We start from the raw sequence: 20,633 nt of genomic DNA on the forward strand, positions 1-20,633 counted from the left end.
TTCTCAAAAAGAAAAAAAAAACCTTTGGTAATATGAGGCCGATTGGAGTGGTGGAGCAATTGTCTACACTCATGGAGGAGTCTCAAAACAAAGATGCTTTCACAACAGGATAATGTTATTAAATCTATGGTTTATATCCTAAGGATCAAAACAAAACCTTTGTGGTTATCCTTAATGCCCCAGTGATTTAAACATTATGGAAAGACTACAAAGGAGCAGAGTGAACAGCATGGCCTTATGGGTCATTTGCTTCAGCCAATATTTATTCTTTTTTGTTATTATGTATAAAAATATAATAATTTATGGTCTATGTCTTCAAGAAATTAGCTCATCTTTTACTGACTTGGCTATTGACACAGAGAGGATGCTTCTGCTTTGATGTAAGCCAAAAGATTTATTCTAGTTTGGATTCAGTATGAATTGCTTTGCAACCCTAAAGCACAAGAGAAGGCAGTGGTAATACAACTCTACAGTGAAAGTGGTGATAAAGTTTTATCATGACAAATGACACAAATATTAGATAATATCAGTGAAGCTCCCGTTAAAGCTTGCACTATAAGTTCCTGTAATTGCTAAGCATTAGTTTCTGTTACACCAAACTTATTGCAATCCAAACTAGTTTTTATCAGCAAACTTGGGAAGTGAAAACTTTCCTCCGTGAGCAAAATGTCTCAGCAAAGTAGCAAAGGCTAAAGCTATTTTAATTACTGACACAAGCAGTTCAGATGAATGCAGCAGCTTAGCAAAGCTGACTCCAGTCTCTGAGGAGCATCTGCTGTTGTTGCCCTTCTTGCAAGCAAGCGTATGAAAGCCCAAGCTAATCTCAGTTTCTGTTTGGAAGCTCCTTAGTGGAGGGCCTGCTGTCTATTGAGTGTGTAAGACGTCAGCCTGTTCCTTATCATTATAACAAACATGCATCCTGATGCCAAGCTGGCATTATGTGTTGGAATGATAGGAGTAATGCTTATAGAATGACCTTGTTTAAACCAGGGTCCCCGTCTCCTTGATGCGCTTCACACAGAGGTAAGAGCTTAGTAATTACAGACAGTCCTGTAAAGTGATCCAAGAAGGGTTTGTGTATTTTTAAGGAGCGTAAACAGAGTTGAGGAGGCAAAATATTGGCACATTTATTTTCTAACTGGTAGCCACTGTGGGAAGTATGGCCTTGGTTTATTTTTGCTCTATGGATATTTGAAATTAAACTGGACCAGACCGTACCAGTCCAAACCGATTCGCTCAGTGGAAATGCGGCTCAAGGGACTGATTGGGACTGAGCACTGAAATACAACCCAATATGCTGGAACAAAGCACTATAAGTCTCCTATTTTAAGACTTTGTCTTTTATTTCTCCTGACTTACTCTCCTCCCATGCCGATGTCTCTGGCGGGAAGCATCAAACATACAGTAGCTTTGCTTTGTTTCACTGAATGTAATATGACTAATAACCCACCAGCTAATTTATTAGTTAACAACATCTCTATTTTTATGCTCTGACATGTGCTCGCAAACTTCCCACAACTGTGACAATAATGTTAGCGGCCAGTAGCTTGCGTTGCTATATCAGCAGCACACTGGCTCACACTGCACGTCTACTTAGTCTTCCATGAAAATTATTTGTCTTCTTTTTTTTCTTTTTGTCTTTTTTAGAACCTATGGGGATAAGACTCTAAAACTGTGATCTCTGATACTGTCACAGCTCTAAATGTTGTTGTGCAAACTTAGTTCTTTCCTACATGTTCCTCCACTGGGATTTTTAACCTGCAACCCTGATCATTTAAGCCCTCTTTTAAGTTACCCTTAAAGTGAGAACTCACATTATTATTTCTACCACATATGCCTGCAGATCTAAAAAAACAGTCATTTAAAAATATCCCTGTTACTTTTTCTTCGGAATGGTAGAAAAAGTTTTAACTCACTTCAACCATAACTAGCCATGAATGCCGAAACCTGGCCCGACTCTTCAGTCCTGTTCTAGGCAAAGAACAGGATTATATGTTGTGCACTTGGCTTGCATGCAGGCAGTTGTGTGAATGTGTGTGTGGAATGTGTGACAAAAGTAGCCATCCACATCTTCTAAAAGACTCCAGTTTTATGGTCAATGGATGACGAGCATTTATGTGTCCTCTTTCCTTATTGGTTCCACTATGTGGTTTGTACAAAAGTTTAAGCTACTTACTGAAGCTATGGGAAACAATTATTCAACTAGCCAAACACCGAAAGTAAAACTCACTATATCTACACATCATCTATTTATGCACGCAGCACTTACAGAACATAATGTGCTATATGTATACATACACAGTCTATACTCCAATGATATAATTCTTACCGACTTGCTGTGCACAAACATGTGAATGAATGCATAAATGTGCTCTGACAAGCGTTAACACACAAAGCTTTCTGCTAGAGCAGAATCGTGCAACAGCCTTTTGCCGTCATCCATTAAAGGCAAGCAACAAGGTTTACAATGACAACACACTGACACCGAGGCGTTGGTACTCAGTGTGCTCTACACAGCAACACTTTATTCTTAACACCTCCTTGCTGTGACACTGATATTGCAGATAAGACGCCGGCTAAGGCAAGGACAGCAAAGTGCATGAAGAGACAAAGAGGCAGACGTTAAGACAAAGAGCCCGGCTGTAAGGTAATCTCATTTCCTTTAATGGTCTAGTTAGCAGCCTCAAGGGACAGTAAGAATCATTTAATCTAGTATCTGGAAGATTGTAAAGGAAGGAAATAAGACATTTAAATAAATGTTAATTCATGTAATCATATCAGAAAATACCTGCTGCACATCCAGCAGGAGTATCTTTTTGTAACTCTTCTTTTAAAAATCTTGTATTGTTTGCATTTGTTTATTTTCATGCAATGGAGCTGTAAATAATCATCTCCAGTTGCTCCTGGATGAGCGCTGTAGCCCGACTGGTGTTTTAAAACCTCACGATTGAGCCTGAGCTTTTTATAAGGATGCAGACAAAAAACAAGGTCATTTAACTTCAGATAATTAAAAAAAAAAAAAAGACAAAGTTCTTTTAGAAAAAAAAATGAATAAAAAATGGAGGAAGCATCTCCATGAACTCAGCAACATATTGCAAATTCAGTGCAACAGACAGCACATCCCTACGTTTGCTGTGACAGGTTTAAGGTAAAAAGATAAAATGAAAAACTTGAATTTGAGCAATGAGTGTAAAAAAACATTTTCCTGATCAAGTCTAGTAAATTCTAGTGCGTACATCCCTGTGGATTAGCACCATTTGCAAACTCCTCCTTTTTCATTATTAATATTTGTGGCCAAATGAACAAAACCAAGATGTGGAAAGTGAACATCATGACATAAAAACATGTTTGGAGATAAATGGAAACTTAGGAGAACATTCACACCAGGATAGTCCAGGGAAAAGCAGAGAAATGTCACACTTGTTTGGTTTGCTTTCACACTGCTCTTTACTGCAGTGGACCAAAAAAAAAAAAAGCCAGAGGAAGAAGAAAACACAAACAAAGTGATGTTCTGTCATTTGTGGTAGTTTTGTTCTGTCCTTACCTTTCTTTGCTGTTAAAGGAAGGTTATACTTGTAGACAGGGTTACTTAGAAAGAGTTCTGTTCTGAATCTAACCAAATCTTAGTCTGTTTGCTCAGAAAGTCCTCTTTGTTTGGGGAGGTGTGAATGTGCAACTGAATTCCAGTGAAAGAAATGCAGGAATCAGACTAAAACGTCTGCAGTGGAAATAGAAATTGCCCTGATTTAACCAATAGCTTATTTTTGTTCATTTACCTTCAGTCATGGTTGATGCAGTGCAGCCTACGGCAAGGTGTGGAGTCATCAAAAGGTTCAACCCCGAATTAAACCGAGTCCCCAGTTGTACAGAGTCTAGCGAACTATCAGATGTGAATATGAAAGTTTTCAAAAACTGATAACCTATCCCCAGTGATGCTGCTCAGGTCTGCGAATCATTTAGCCTGCATGCAAATGCATTTCAGGTGTTAACAGTCACACTTTTCATTCACTTTGATACCTCGAGTCATATTTAAACATGAATTCTGGGTTTGTTGCTCCATTTTTGCAGCAGAAAGATTAGAATAGTGAAACTTTTAACACAGCAACCCTACTGTTGAGTGTTAAAGCATCACGTCTGTGTGAAACCCTGTGTTTGAGCTAAAAACAACTGGGGGAATTTAAAAAGAAAAAAAAAAAAAAAGTAACTCAATAGGCCTCGGTAATCTGTGCTTCGGGCTGAATAAGCTGCAAGTAGAATAACTTATCTAAAACTCCTCCTGGATTGTGAACTAAATTTCAGGTATTGCTAAATTAGCAGAGTGCTCCTCTTCTGATGGTCGATCCTGTATGCAGTCAGTATACAAATATATACAGTATAGCAAATACGCTATATTTGTTAATGGCTCAAGAGATGAACTTCCACAGTTATATAAAAAAAAAAAAAGAAAAAGGAAAAAAAATGGGTTCATGAAAAGGCTACTTGTTTATTGTTATAATGGCCAAGTGACAAAGTTGTCTGCCAGCTGTACAGATTATACAGTAATGTGATCCTGCGGGCTGATTCTTTTAATTTATATAAAGCATTAATACATAAAAAAACATGGTTTATTGTAGCACTAAAAAGGATATGAACTCATGTTTAGATTACATGAAACGTTCAAACAGAATACAACTGTGCAGTTTGCCAAATTTAGAAAAAAGACGACATTATTGTATCAAATCTGTCTTAATAAGTTTTGATACTATCCCCTCCTTGTAGATATATTATTTGCCAGCTCAGCACATTATCAATCTGACAGTTTTACCATTAAAAGTCTCATAAAAACCCTTTATTACACAGGATTACTGTCCGAGCTTTCTAAGAGGTGTTTACCAGTGGCTGAGGGTCATCTCTGCCTCAAAATAACAACCTCATGAAACACCCACAAGCCTTGTTTATTTGCTTCACGTCAACAACAGTCAACAGAAACTTCCTCTTTGATTCAAGTTTTCCAAAATACTTCCAACACCATCACTCCTGGTTTGAACGTAGTCTCTGACTACTTCCCGGTAATCCATATATAATGCATGGCCTTTGGCTTTGCACACACTTGATGCTCAGCAGGCCTTTCCATGCAATCTAACAAGCAGCTTCTCTTTAAGTATTTTGTTCTTTTGCAACTTAATGTTGCATTAAATCATGCTAAGACACATAAACAATCGTTTAAATACTAGCTTCTGCATTTCAGCCAGTTCACCTTTACCCATCTATAATAATGGCACTGGTTTAAAATGACCTTTCATTTCTTCTCAGATGTGAGTAAATATTATTTTAACTTGTAGACAGATTGGTGAACAATTCAAAAGGGGACTACTCCAAAAAATTCTGGATATGTTTATGTATTAAGTTTTTTTCATCATTTACTTGTATTTGTATAATTTATGTATATTTTTACAAGAGTGATCAAACCATTGGAAATTATGGCTTTACTGTAACTCATTTAGGCAAATTTTCCCACTACAAACAAATGCTTTTATGAATACAAATAGATCTTAATAGATAAATTGTGCTAAATGTTGAATGTTCTGATGAGTCATTGTCTTTGTCATCTGTCTGCACTAAAATACAAACTTAAAAAAACAGCCAATTACAGTTTTTCATTCATTCCTTAATGTTTGTTTTATGAGATGCTACAACTAGACAGCATCTTTAAAAAGGGATTGAATACAAAGTGTTTCTTTTACTACTGTAAAGAGTATCAGAATATCAGCAAACCCAGTTTGACAGGCACACCCGCTAATATAAGGATGTAAAGAATCATTTTTTTCCCAAACAAGGCAAATTGTCTACATCCATCCTCCATAATAATATAAAACAATTTAGTCATTATTCTTACTGCTGCCAGAGGAAGGCCTAATTTGTGACAGACAGTAAATTATGGTCAGTTCTGATCTCATGTGTAGGTTTCCCATTAAACGGGAGGAAATAACTCCATGCGATGAGAGTTTACTTTGATGCTTTTTGTGCTTTTGCATTTTTTGGCCTGAACTAAAACTGTTTTCACTCTAAAGAATAGATTGGGTGAAGTTTAGTTGTGTTGATCAGAAATTGTGACATTTTAAACATTTAAAAAGTCATTTCTGATGCACAGATTAGCTGAATGCTGCTATGTTTTATATTGCGAGGCTGTTTCCATCTTTCTACATCTGGGGGAAAGTTTGAAAGCAAACATCTGTAGAGTTTTGACCCAATTTTGTTATTAAGTGTAAATTAAGTAAAGGCTGTTGAAAGGTGCCGTCTCTGTAGTGACATTAAGATGGGTTACACCTTCTGCACATCATTTATAAAAGCCATAACAGCAGCATAACAGAAGTAGGAAAAAGGAATGCCCACTGCATCGTGAACCATTGATTGTGAACCATTGTCGTCTAAAATGTGATGGCACCAGAACGCTGACAATAGCTGAAAAACAATGTTCATTCCCCAAGAGAAGACTTTAATTTATCCCCTTGTCACTTCTCTGCACACCCCTCCCTCCCCACCCAGAGCAGGAAAGCAGCTACAAAACACGGTAGGTAGGCACTGTGACCATGATACACTTTCACTACAAAACTGGGCAGAGTAAAAAAAAAAAAAAAAGCACATCCCCATTATCTCAGTGTATTTGAGATAAGGCAGAGAAGTTGAGGCTTGTCCATGTGCAGTTTGCAGTCTTTTGGTCTCTTAGTGAGGTAAGAGGTGCTGTATGTTTGGGCCCCATCAACAGGCAACCATAGGGGGAGTCATTTATCCCTTGTTCAGCCATCCAACACAGAAACATTTAGATAGTCTCCAAGACAGGAATGTAATGCAAATGCATCCATCTTCATCTTTTATCTAAGGCTTTTTTTTTTTTTTAATCTCTGATGCTTTCAGGTCCACCAGAAAGTCTGAATATCTTCACATTCTTTGAGCTGGCATGTTGATCCATCAACACTTGTCAGTCCTCATTATCAGTTCAAAGAGCTCAAAGATCACCACTCTGAGGCTCAGGTCTGGCTTCCTGGGTGTGGCTGCGTCCCAGTCTGGGGAAGCGTGATGAAGTTCTGGATCGTGGTGTCTTGGTTCCACCGTCGTTGGTCTGGGGAGTGTCTCTATATGAAGGAGAACAGCAGGGAGGTGGAGAGTAAGAACATAAACAATTATCTGCCAAAGGTCATGATTCAAATAGAAAACTGATGCTGCAGCTGATGAATCGCATCATTTCCCTTCTGCCTCACCATGTTAACTTCTAGGAAAACCAGACAGTGAAAGCAGTGATGCAGCATAAAAGCAGAGTCAATCCCACTCTACATGTACATTTCACATTTATTGTTATTTTCTAAAACAAAAGCATCTTGATTTCTGTCAGAGGCTGACCAAATCTAATCCCTGGTCAAGAAAAGAGCTTTTTAACACATCCTGAAATTACACAGTGCTAAGTAGCTGTCCTTGAGGGGCCTGATGTAAAGTTACTGCTATATGTAAAAAAGTACCTCCTTTAAGTGAAGTGAAAGCAGCTCATTTGTTCTGCCTAGTTAGAGAGGTTAAGCTAAGACAACAGAATCACAGGCCAGAGATTTATCAGCCAAAGGAAAAGTCAGACTTTTTTTTATGTTAACAAAGTTATATGAATTTATTTCCAACATCTGTAATAACATAACGTAATCATTTCCTTCCTACCACTGCCACAGAGAAGCATCCTTTGTGAGAGATGGATTAATATTAAATTTGATGCTGGTCCCATGATGATGTTTAAGTTTCCCATTACAGTCTGGGAAAATCATTTTGTCCACTTGATGACATCATTGCCCTGGTTACCATGACGACTGTCTTCAAAACACGTGAACTGCTGATCCCCCGACACTGATAATATTAAGAATGAAAGAGAGGCACTTGTCGAAGGAAGGAAATGAAAGACAGGGAGGCCGAATACCTGGAATGAAATGCTGTTTCTTGTCCACTGCTGCCCGACTCTCCCCCTAAAGACATCATCCTAAAGCCTCTGACCTGTCACCCACTACACGGGATGAAGCAACCACTTTGTGATCATAGTTTCATGTTCAAGTGCTTTTTGGATATACAGTATTTTTGGTAACCCCCCCCACTAAAAAAAAAAAAAAAAAAAAATAACAGGTGAGGGGGCAGAAGGCATCTTCTCCTTGATGGGCTCTATAATGACACACTCCAGCTCCTGAAGCTGTAATTAAGATTAGCCGGGACATCTGGGCTGCCCCATGTTAGGGAGTTCAATTCCCTCTCAGACAATATGGGCTAAAAATAAATGGGGTTTTGACTGAAGGTGTAACTGTGAGCTATATCCTTGCAAGTGAGGCAACAAGGACTGAAAATGCACTAGAGTGAGTTTAGAGAGGATCTGTCATGTTTTTTTTAAAGAAAATCATAAAGATTATTCATGAGAAATATAGTTGATAATGACATATAGTGCAGGGACGTGACAGAACCCTCAAATCTGTAAATATGGTGAACATTTCTTTTTTTTCCCTCTCTCTCTCTCTCTGGCTCACAGTCATCAGTAGCTCAAGTGCCACTTATTCCCATATCTATGCTGCACCAGGCAGGTTCAATCGCATACACTTTTATACTGTTTGGATTTGCAAAGCTCGGCTGAACAGATGCAACGGGGAGTTATATCAGCAAAAATCTTACTAAATTGAGGGCAGCCTGCAGAGCTGAAAGTGCAAGCCACCTCGTTTATTCATATCAAACTGGGTAAATGTGGCAAATTAATTGGGCTTATAGATTTTGTTGTGGCTCTCAGCATGTTTGCCCTCCCCATTTGGACATGGTATTGATTTGTGCAGGATAATCACTTTTTCCCAGGCACTGTTGGAATATTAATAATTTGAATGCTGAGGAACCAAATTAGAGTAAACAGCGACACAAGCACTAACATGCATCAAAATGATTGCCTAACACTAAAAGTCGGTGCAGTAAACGGTGCAGACGGAATATTAAGCCACTCTCTCCACATTCCCGTATACAAGTGCGGTAAAATCAATGTCCATGTCTTAACATGGATGAAATGTTGCAGGTTCCCTCCATAAACATTTTTATCTTTATTCTGAGGTCAAACTTGCTCAAAAGACCCTTGGCATTGAGACAAAAGTCTACAAAACTTTCCTTTTCCTTCTTTTAGGTCAAGAAGGCATGAGTGTGTGTACTCTGTGTTCTGAGTAAACCATAAAAGTGGTGAGGTGGAGCTGCATACTAAGTGGTGGCAGATCTAGGAAGAGGTGTGACCGTGTCACTGTTCCAGAGAAGTGAGGAAAAATGCAGCGTGTGAGTCCAAAAAAACAGAGTCAGTGTGGAAAAACACAATGAGATCTGTACATCTAAGAAGACTAGACATCAAGCACGACAGACCATCAACCCTGCTGTGTCCTGACTTTTAAACATTAAACGAACAAGACTGGGAGTCTATATCTAGACAAGCTTTAAGCTTAAATGTGATCATTTTAAACAATAAATAATAATTATTAGTATAGCCCTGAGACTGAGCTGCTCTAATTTTTATTGTAAGATTATTCCACAGATCTGGAGCTCTGACAGCAAATGTTATGCCACCCTCGCTCTTCCACCTCACCCCTGGGACAGTGAGAAAAGACCACGAGCAGGGCTGTAAGTGATGGAAAGGTCAAAAATCTAGGATGGGGTATGGCCAGTCAAAAACTTACAAGAAGGATTCTTAATGCCACTGGTAACCAGTTTGCAGTGAAGCTAAAATAATATGATCATAGTTTCTAGTTCTTGTCAAAGCCTCAGCTGCAGAAGTTTGTACAAGCTTGAGGATGCATAATTATTTTTTAGTAAACGTCTAAACGGAAGGACACAAGTGCATGAATGAAAATGATGGCAATGCCGAAGGAGAGAAATATTTCCAATATTCTCTTGATCTTGATGATCACACCCGGATCTCGCATAAGATTCAGTTACAGTAGGCGTCCACTTACTTTGGGCAGTTATATTTTCCCACTTGAGCCTTAATTTCTCATCTTGTAAAAGATCAGCATTATTAAATCGGATGGTTGATGTCAGTGCTTCTCTCAGAGTAATCCTAAGTAAAATGAGAGCAGTGGGAGCCCTTTTAAGTGACGTTTTTCTTTAAAATTTCATCAGTTTTTGAAACTTATTACAACACAATCTAAACAATGGTTTATTAACACTGCTTTTGTCCTTGAATGACTTAATTTCAACTTATTTACAGGAAATGGGACAGCAGTAACTCATTTTTGGCTTTGTTGCAAGACTATTCACTGGAAATAACATTACTTGTTTTTTTCTATTATACTTCATATTGCTGTTGGGCGCCAAGTGTTTCCTTTATATTCTCGCTTTATCTTTTCCTCTCTTCTTTCTCATCCTCAGAACTTAGCTTTCTTTCCCTTAATCACCAAAGTGCCTCCCATTCTCTCCTCTCTAGAGAAGCCTTAATTCTTTCTATGTATTAGGACAACTGTCATCTTGTCAAAGTCTTTCTTTATCTCGGCCAGAAATAACATCTGGTAGCATCGTAGAAGTCCAGAGAATAATTTGCTGCCATCAAGAATCCGACACTGGAAATATCTTGCTTTGAGAGAATGAATTCTTTTTGTGTCCTCCAGTGAGAGCTCATAAAGAGCAGCCATGTTGACTTGAAATTCTGACATATTTTCCCTGACATTGTGGTCAGATAATCAAATGCATTCTTTTACCTTTGTATCTATTCTCTTCTTCCTCTATCTGATGATATTTAGCCACATGCAATTGGATTAGGCCAATCGTACAGCCAGTAGGTTCAAGAAAAATATGTAGTAGTTTAATATTTAACTGATACACATAATTAAAAACACGACTGTTGTTGTCAAGGACCAGTGTTGAGAGCAATCAGGTAATATGGTTTACAAACACAAGGCAGGAATATTATAAGTTGGTCTGGGTTGACTCAGTGTCGATTGCAGCTCCGCTGAGTCACAGTGGTGAATACTCTGGAGTATGATAAGTTCTCTGTAAGTTTATCAGCTACTACCACTGAATCTCATCACAGCCTGACACGGCAGTGGTTTGTCCTGAGGTTTTGTCGCTGTGCTGAAGTGTGATTGAAACTGTCAGTTTTCATGACCCAGTAGAACTCGGTCTGCACGCCATTTTCTAGTTTAACTCCCTGACACTAATTTAACTTTGTGTTCACAATGACACATAAGCAAGTGTTTAATGTAATGTAAAAAGGTTTCTGGTTTCTGAGGTTTACACAGCCCCATTTGGTACCCATAATGGAGAATTTCCTCTCAGATGCTTTTAAATCATTGTACTCACCTTCATTGCTGGTAGTGGTGCTCTATTAAAAAAAAATACTTTGGAAATTAATTTTCTTTTTGATTAATTAGCTTCTGGAAAAGCTCCATCCTTGTTCAACGTGATCAGCCACTGAAACTGAAAACACTAGCATGGATGACTAAGGCCTTAAATTTCTTCCCATACAACTTCACCTAAATCTCAGACTTCGTGTGTGAACACTCCCCTTAAATCAAATACCACTAAATGATGACTGACATCTAAGGTCCCTGTAGTAGGGCTGTGTTTGACAGCACATATGAGTTCTGAATTTCAAGCTTTAGCTTTTTAAAAGAAGATGAAAGAAAAGATGGTTTGCTGTGAGTGGAAATAGCGTGGGGTGAGGTAAGGATTACTTCACTATATTTTGGAGGCAAATATTACACTTTTCACTGCATGACATTTATCCGACAACTCTAATTATGACCTACTTTGTATCAAATTTGACCCAAGCAAAAAATCTGAGTGCTTCTACTGCTGCTGACAGAAGGTCATGCTGCACTTCTCACGACTTGATTGAACTCGTTTTTGGCTTTGTGTTGAGTAACGCTCATCTTCTTACACACTTACACAGTAATGACTGATTAAGATCACTTTTAAAGGCCACATGTGGCATTAATAATAGAAAAGGGTACTTGAAAATTCAAAGCAGCAGTGAACACACTCACACACCGGCCACTTTATTGGGTACACCATGCCAGTACTGGAGTGGACCCCTTTTTTGCCTTCAGAACTGCATTCCTCAGAGATTTTGAGATGTTCAGAGATGTTCAAGAAACTGGTTGGAGATGATTTGAGCTTTGTGACATTGAGTATTATAAGTAGCCATCAGAAGATGCTATACTGGTCATAAAGGGATGAACATGGCCAGCAACAATAGTCGGGTAGGCTGTGGTGTTTAAATTATGCCCAGTTGGCCCAAAGTATGCCAAGAACATATCTCCCACATCGTTACACCACCATCAGAGATGATATTCTGCATACTTTGGTTGGAACCAGAAATTATTTGAGTTATTGTTTCTTTTCTATCATCTCCAACCAGTCTGCCTTTTCTCTTCCGACTTCTGACATCATCAAGACAATTTCATCCAGACAACTACTGCTGAATGAAGATTTTCTCTTTTTCATACCATTCTCTATAAACCCTAGAGATGGATGTGTGTGAAAATCCCAGGAGATCAGCAGTTTCTGAAATACTCATACCACCCCATCTGGTACCAACAACAATGCTACATGCCTAAATTCAGAGTTGCTGCCATGTGATTGGCTGATTAGCTATTTGTGTTAACAAGCGATTGAATATACCTAATAAAGTGGCCAGTGAGTGTATGATAAAGGTGTCTTTTCTGTCTGATCTTAAGAGATGGTGAACACTGATGTGCATAAGTTTTAATATGGTAACCACATTAACACATGTCGCTATGGTAACCATAGTAACACATACCTTTTTTTGACCCTTTCATGCCAGTTGTAGATGCTGCTTTCCAAACAGCCACTGTCATAGTTTTGCTAGCAACTTTTACATGAACTTCAGCCACCTGCACCAAATCAGTGTTTGGACTAAATTAATCATCCTGAGTGTCGAATGCTCTAAGAAAAATGTACAAAATTAGCACAAGGACACCAACTGCTCTTGCAATGACAGCATTTTTTAAAGAATTACAATGATGATGATTATTTCAAATATGCTATGATCTCAAGAAGAGAGAAAAAAATGCATGACATGTTGGTGACTTTCAATAAATAGAAAAAGTACATTTATCAAATATGTTGTTGCATTTGGCCAGATGACTCAGACGTCTCCAGAGAGGAAATGACATTCCAGTCGGACGGTGTGACAGATCACGTACGCCGACTGATCGCAGTAAGTGGAAACAGATGTGAATATTGACAGGAAATGACTGGAACATCTCATTTTCAGATGCAGCCTGGTCAGTAGGTGGGTAGCTGAAGCATCCTACATTTTCACGCTTGCAAGTCAGAGTGTGAGCGAATGTGTGTGTGCATGAGAGAAATTTTATGCTCTATGTGTGGCAATGAGTGCAAAAAGCAGAAGTATGTTTACAAGGGATTTGGCATTTTTACTGACATTAATCCTCCTGTTTGTATCCTGTAAGAACGTCAACCACAGCGGTTGTCACAGCTAATTCTTTGTAAAAATTTTATTGATTAAGCTGGGGCAAATGAACACAAACCGATACAAAACTTAACAGCAGCATTTGTCAGAATGCAGTTGGGTTTCATTTTAAAAACGGGGATATATTGTGCATACAATTCTATTTAAGTTTGCTGTGGAGAAGCAAAAGAGTAGATTAAACTCATCATTTTTGCTACTAAGCTACAAATGCATATCTTTGTCTCTGTTTATTTTACCTCGAAGATCTGGTTTGGATTCTACCACAAAAATAGCTGAAATCTTTCATGTGCAAACAAATACTGGTATATCCTCTATCTCACCTGTGCACATGGCTATACATGCTCTCATAAAAGCAGTCAGCCTGCATCAAATATGTCAGTGTGTGTCCACTTACTGACAGAAAGGCAACAAAGACAGCAGGGTCTCCTTGGTAGGGCTGGCTGTGAACTCTGGCAGCGCCTGGATCAGTTTGTTCATCACCATGCGAAGGTAGCCCTGCAGCTGCTTCCTCCTTTCCTCCACAAACTTGGCATCCTGCAGGCAGAGAGACAAACGGAGGAGAAGGAGACAGGAGGAAGAAATGGTTGGTGATGCATGTTGAAGTCAGAGCATTCAAATAGCAAATGTGTTGGTTATAATAAAGATGACTGAAGTATAAGATACAGCAAACATTATGTAACAACTTGGAAATTGTGAAACAACAGCAAGGAAATGGCATAAATTTGTCAAACAAACCTGCCTGAACGATCTGATTATACCATACTATTCCAGATTAATAAAACTGTAATGTAACTGAAACTGAGCAGATGCTCTGTTTTTGCAAGATCTGAAAAGCTCTGTGTTCTCATGATCACTTCTTATAAATAGCTATCATTAAATGAGATGAATGGATTTTTTTTTCTCCCACAAATAAAAAATGAATTACCTTGCTAGGTGCAGGCTGTGCAAATAGGCCCCTAAAACAATCCAGCACCTCACAAAAGGATGGCAGGCAAAGAATACATGAAACGCCAGATCCAAGTAGCCGTCATAGTGAGCAGAAACATCTGTGCCAAATAAGGACTGGAGACCCCTAGGTCACAATGGGAAAAGCCTCCCAAGGTGGTGGAGAATGAGAGGGCTAAGATCCTGTGGGACTTCCAGATACAGACCAACAAGATGGTGGTGGCCAACCAACGGGACATTGTAATCATGGATAAGTAGCAAAGAAAAGCCATAGTAATCAATGTAGCCATCCTCAACAATGGGAATATCAGGACAAAGGAACACAAGAAACTGGAGAAATACCAGGGACTCAAAGAAGAACTGGAGAAAGGCTGGAAGATGAAGGCAACAGTAGTACCAGTGGTCATTGGAGCAATGGAGGCTGTGTCCCCCACACTGGAGAAGTGGCTCCAACAGATACCTGGAGAAACATCAAACACCTCCATCCAAACGAGTACAGTCATAGGAACAGCTAAGATACTGCGTAAGACCCTTAAGCTCCCAGGACTCTGGTAGAGGACCAGATCTTGAGATGAACAGTCATCCAGCCTACCCAGGGGAGACGGGAAGTTGGGAGAGGGAACAGTTTTTTATATATAGTGTATAATAGAAAAAGCAGACTGAAATTTGCCGTTCTCTTCTGTATTAAATTCTGTCTCCTCATGTCTTTCATTTTCACTTCAACATATCAGGCTTGACTGTCTCTAAAAACCAAGTGCAAATAGTCTGAATTGTGTGTGAGGTACAGTCCCAAGGCAAATTTTTCTTTTTGTGAGGGGAAAAAGGCATGCACCTTGTTTGTGTTCAGAAACATTTCTTACATGTCTATCCCTTGTGTGAAAGAAAGAGCAAATTCCAAAAACTAACATAAAATGCCTCAAATTTGTAGGAGAAATAGTTGTTCATGCTCAAAGTATATTTATCAAAGACTCACAACTTTTGCTGGAGAGATACAGATTTAGTTTGGGTATATAATAAAAATCAGTCACACGCAAAAAAACAACAACAAAAAAAAACTGACTTTTTTTAAGTTTCTTCAGTGTTGCTTCTTTCAGTTCCTAACAAAGGCTGCAAGTAAAAGAGCACATGACCCTTCATTAAAAAAGTTAGGTCTGCCAGATTCAAATCCTACAAGGGCGACTCCTGTCAGGTTTCCCATTAGTTCATTAACTGATTCACCAAACAGGTCCGCAATTCTCTCCAAATCTCTTCTATTCTACTCTATTCTATTCAATTCTATTCTATTCTACAGTGATTTAGCAGACGCTTTTATCCACAGCGACTTACATTTATCCATATGCAGAAAACATGCATTTACTTAGGATGAATACTTTTTATTTAGGATGAATACTTTTTGAGTGGCAGTTTATTTCTGATGTTGACAAAATGTATTCATCAGACCCACTTCCACTGAGCCGCTCTGGAGGCAGAGGCTCAGAGCCACATGGCTGGTGTTAGCATGGCTAATCAGCATCCACCAAGACTCAGAACAAAGCCTGGCAAAGCCATGATTTACTCTCTGCTCCATGGGATTGGAACAAACAGTTATCATGTGAAGCCAACATTTTGTTTTAAAAAAAGAAAAAAAAACACTTTGCTTTTGATGTAAAATCCCAAGGATCAGGTGAATTTGACTTACCCTAGAATATAAATGACTGTAAAAGAATAATTTTGTTTGAATTGTGACAGATGCTCGTTAATGGGTAAATGAAAAGCATTTCTTGTGAAAAATTAAAGCTGCAGGTTTTTACCACTGTTTTGAAAATCATTTCAGATTGAAAGCACCGACAAAAAGCTAACACATGCTCAAATTCATTAATAAGAAAAAAGTACAGTGAAATAACAGCTGGATGATCCATTTTTAAAATGTGAGGGCCATTGAGACTGTTTTAATTTTCTTTTCAGGTTATGCTGCCCCAAGTTGTGATATTAACACTTAAACTACAAACACTGTGTTTAAAAACAAATGTCAAATGCTTTGCAATAAAAGAAGAGAACAGATTAACTTCTAATGTAAAAAAAAAAAAAAAAAATAGCTGAAAATTAGTGCTGGACACGTTAACGCATTAATCGCGAAGAAGAAGAACCGACGTTTCTCTTTGTCTGTCAAAACCCATGCAGATGGAAGAACATCATGATTTTTCAACAGGAAACTGCTCCCAAAAGACAATGAGAAACTTTTAATTTATTTTTGTTTTTTATAAATGTGGTTTAAATTTATGCAAGACAGCAAATGTAAGACATGCTTTCTGACTTTTACAAATGTAAAGTATAAATCGGGTCTTCTTCTGCCTCTGGTTCGGTGAATCTTGGTCATAGCAAGATGAAACTTCCAGCTGTGGAATCTGTGAGATGTGAGCTTACAGTAGAGGAGCCGTTTGTTCGTGTTCATGCCGTCGGTTGGACACGGGGAGACATCATCTGTGTTTGCATATTTTTCGGACTTTATGTAGCTGGTCTTTGAATTATTTGTTGTCTTAACTGTGTTTAGTGGACACTGGGGCGCCGAAAAGGGGGGGTAAAGGGGAAGGATTCATGGGGCCCATGAGTGACAGGGGGCCCAGAAGGGCCCTCAATGCAATTGTAATACTGACAAAATTATCTGATACTTAATGATAAACTTACAATCATGCAAACAATTGAGTCACAATGCAATGGTATCACTAAGTTTTTATGTTTTGGAAACACTTCTGAACATTGAACCCCCCTCTATATTTCACTTAAATGGTTCAGTCCACCTGCTCCTTCAGCTGCGAAGCAGCGCAACAGACAGACAGGGAGTGGATGCTTAGACGGCAGGATGCCTCAAAAGTCAGGAAGCTTAAAACGAAAAGAAAAAAAAAGCTGAGGCTGGAGAGAGAACAGAGGGATGGACAGTACGTCACCCAGTTCTTTCAGAGACAAGGTGGTCAGTTAGCTCGTCTGATGGAAAGTTGTGGAACAGCTTGTTGTCTCTTCTAAACTTAGTTCATATAAGCTAGCTCACTTTGCTCCATATTAGCTCATATTTCTGAATAAAACTGGATTTTATTTAATTTCACTGTTGTTTTAATCAAATAAGCAAGGCAGGCAAACGATTATCAAGCTGCTCTATTAAAACATCAAGCATGTCTGAACAGACACGAGAGCAGCCAAGCAGATGCTGCCTGACCCCCCCTCCTCCCCACCTACCTGAACATGTCCAGGTGACCCCTGAGGAAGCAGGTGAGCAGCTAAGTGTTGAATTAATTGATTATTGTGGAGAAAAAACATTATATAATAGAAAAAAAGTTCGGAATTATTAATATTAAATAAAAATAGTTTGCATTTATTTTCTAGGTTTTCTAGGTCAGGTCAGTAGTTCGGGACTCATCCTCCTGCTTTGCAGCAGGAACAGAGACATTTCTAGTGCAGCAGACTGGGTGACTGCTTTCAATCCAATCAGAGAAATATTTACATTTTCTAGATATCAGAAGATTAACTAGCAACAACCATATACCATCATATATGTTTCCCCTCTAATGCTTCACCTGTGCGTCTACAGATCTGGAGATAAGTTAGACTTCATGTGTTGATACATGAGGGAGACGATGACGTGGAGGATTGGTAGTCAGATCAGTTTCCCTTCACATTGTTGGTGAAATCACTGAAAGCACATTTAAGTAAAACAAATAGTGGGAGGCCACCAGAAATAATGATTGTGATTTTATTACACATGACATTACATGATTGGAGATACTATATGATAGAACAGCTGATAGAACAGAAAGCTGGACTTCAGGACTTGATAAGTGGTTTTCCAGGGAGAAAGCTCCACGTTGGGCTCTTGGTTAAAAAGGCTGAGCAATGAGATTGCAAGAGCTTGACTCAGCAATAGTGTACCTTTACCTCTCCTTGATATCTTATTACACAAAGTTCTACCTTTTAAAATGTAATTATTTAATTTTAAAGACGCTCCCAGCCGTTGTTTGGCTATAAATCTCCACAGTGGTTTGCTTGTGACCGTTTTACATTCAGTTCATATAAAACAATAAACCATGTGAGGTCCTGCTAGTTTTTTGTTTATGAGCCTACCTAATTTATTTTACCATTGGCTTCTGATTTAATGATGATAATTTCGCCAATACAATAAATCATAAAAAATGAGCGGTCATTTTGTTTTTGATGGTGTTTTAGCTGATATTTGATTTGTTTCTCCACAGATGATTAATGCATTTCATTTTCATGGAAAAGGTTATTTTGTATTTAAGTTTTGTATTTGTAATTTGTTTTGTAATTATCATGAGATAATTAATTAAGTATTTAAAAAAAGAGAGATGGGTTTTGAAATATAAAGTATCCGTCTTGCAGCATATAGTTGAATCTAAATTAACTTCATTGTATTTTTAGTGCTTCGTCTACCAACTAGCCTGTCATCTTTTTCTTTTAATTTCTTTTAATTTAATTTATTTTAATGCTATTTTGATGGTCAAAATAGCATTAAAATTGCCAATTGGATGTAGAGGGGGCCCACTGAGTTTCTTTTCATGGGGCCCAAAATCTCTAGCAGCGCCCCTGAGTGGACATAGAAATGTTTTTGCTGAGCTGGTAGCTGAGATTCTGGACTTTCTGTGGATAACACACATTTAGTTGCACTTCTGACGCTACACCTGGAAACGAGATGTTAACCCCTTAACTCACGGTAGCAGAGGCTGCAGTTGCAGTCAAGCTAAAAATGAGAGTTTAGAGAAATTATAGGCCAAAAATCTGGATAATGAAACACTAAAGATGCATGGATGGAAGTTATTGTGCATATTGTGAATATTTCTCTCTCCTCACCATCTAGAAGCTGTGAGATTCTAATCCTGCTTTTTGTCTGTTCACCTGATGCTGATATTCATCACATATTGTTCCTTCTGTGTTTAGAAGGTAGCAGCTTCACAGCTTTAAATTCATCCTGCTGACTTTTTACCTTTTTAGTTAGTAAAAAAAAAACTAAATATGCTAAATAAAACTCCTTTAGAGCTGCAAATGTTACGAGAATTTTCAAAAAGGCAACTTAATATATATTTTAATTAAGAACCATCATAGGATGTTTGTTATTTTTTAAGAACCACATTTTTATTTCCATTTTTAGGTTGTAAAATAAAGAAAAACATAAAACTTTTATAAAAAGAGGATAAACAGACTTTCTTCTAAGGGGTGTAGATATTTGTGAAAAATTATGTAAAAGGAAAAAAAAATCCCTGGTTTCCAACCTAATGACAAGATAGATTTAAAAAAATATTTTAGCCCCGTATTTAGAGGCATTGTGGAAGGTCCAGAGAGACACTTGCAGCTCCAGAGTTACAGGTTGGAGACCCCTGATGTAGTGTTTGTAAACCAAAATTTACTGCATTTTCTTTATATAGCTGTAGGCCTTCTTTTACAGGAAAGATACTTTGCGCGTAATAATGTGATTAATCGCGATTAATCGCATGACATGCTGCGATTACTTTTAATCTTTGCCCAGCACTTGATAATATTATTTCAAAGTGAGGTTTTCCTTCCATCTGAAATAATGAATGATTGCTAGCAAGATCTTATCTTAAACCTTTGGTTTACAATGCAATTTAATCCATTTTAAAGCATTGACTGATTAATAACTTTAGTCCCTTCCAAATCCATGGGAGCCCCTCAACATGCATAGACTTCATAATGAAGCTTTAGTTGATGTGGTCACATGATTTTTGTCATGCTGAACAAACAAACAATGCTCGCGACACTTTCATGTCACATGCTCAACACATGCTTAAGCAGGTGGGCGAGCTTAACATCACTACTCCAGCTACGCCAACACACCCTAAACATTTGCATATAGTCTTTCTACAAAAGCTTGCACAATTTCTACACTTGTTGTGCTCATCTTCATTCTTCCTCTGCTTTTTGTTCCCCCGTGACTTCTAGTGGTATTGCTCTATTTTCTGCGTCAAGCAACGGATAGCTAAGCTCCCTAAAAGAAGGACCAAATTACACGTGTAACCGACGCAGAAGACATATCCATCTTCTGTGTGCTTAATGGGCCTTTAGTTCCCCTCTGTATTTGTTCAATTGATCCATTGGGTTGCTTTTGTTTTTGTTTAGACACTGGATTGTATTATAATGATTCTCTATATAGTTAAAGGGAGGGGTTCAAAGGCAGAGTGGTTTTTGCATGTGTTTTGTTGCGTTTTAAGTATTATAA

General features: G+C 38.3%; 1 protein-coding gene across 3 annotated transcripts in view; it reads right to left on the reverse strand.

The window, feature by feature from the left end:
• Positions 1-4,463: 4,463 nt before the first annotated feature.
• Positions 4,464-20,633, reverse strand: part of snx29 (sorting nexin 29) — a 178,272-nt gene continuing 162,102 nt past the window's right edge. For 2 of the 3 annotated variants that reach the window (XM_041973898.1, XM_041973897.1), the window contains 2 exons: positions 13,863-14,002; positions 4,464-7,112 (listed from right to left, as the gene is read on the reverse strand). In XM_041973898.1, coding sequence (XP_041829832.1) covers positions 6,986-7,112; positions 13,863-14,002 — 267 coding nt within the window. In that variant the 3' untranslated portion in view covers positions 4,464-6,985. Of the gene's footprint in view, positions 7,113-13,547; positions 13,621-13,862; positions 14,003-20,633 lie in introns of those variants that run through there. The other variant, XM_041973900.1, reaches the window with a different exon arrangement.

Source organism: Melanotaenia boesemani, chromosome 21 (assembly GCF_017639745.1).
Source record: "Melanotaenia boesemani isolate fMelBoe1 chromosome 21, fMelBoe1.pri, whole genome shotgun sequence".
NCBI classification, from domain to species: Eukaryota; Metazoa; Chordata; class Actinopteri; order Atheriniformes; family Melanotaeniidae; genus Melanotaenia; species Melanotaenia boesemani.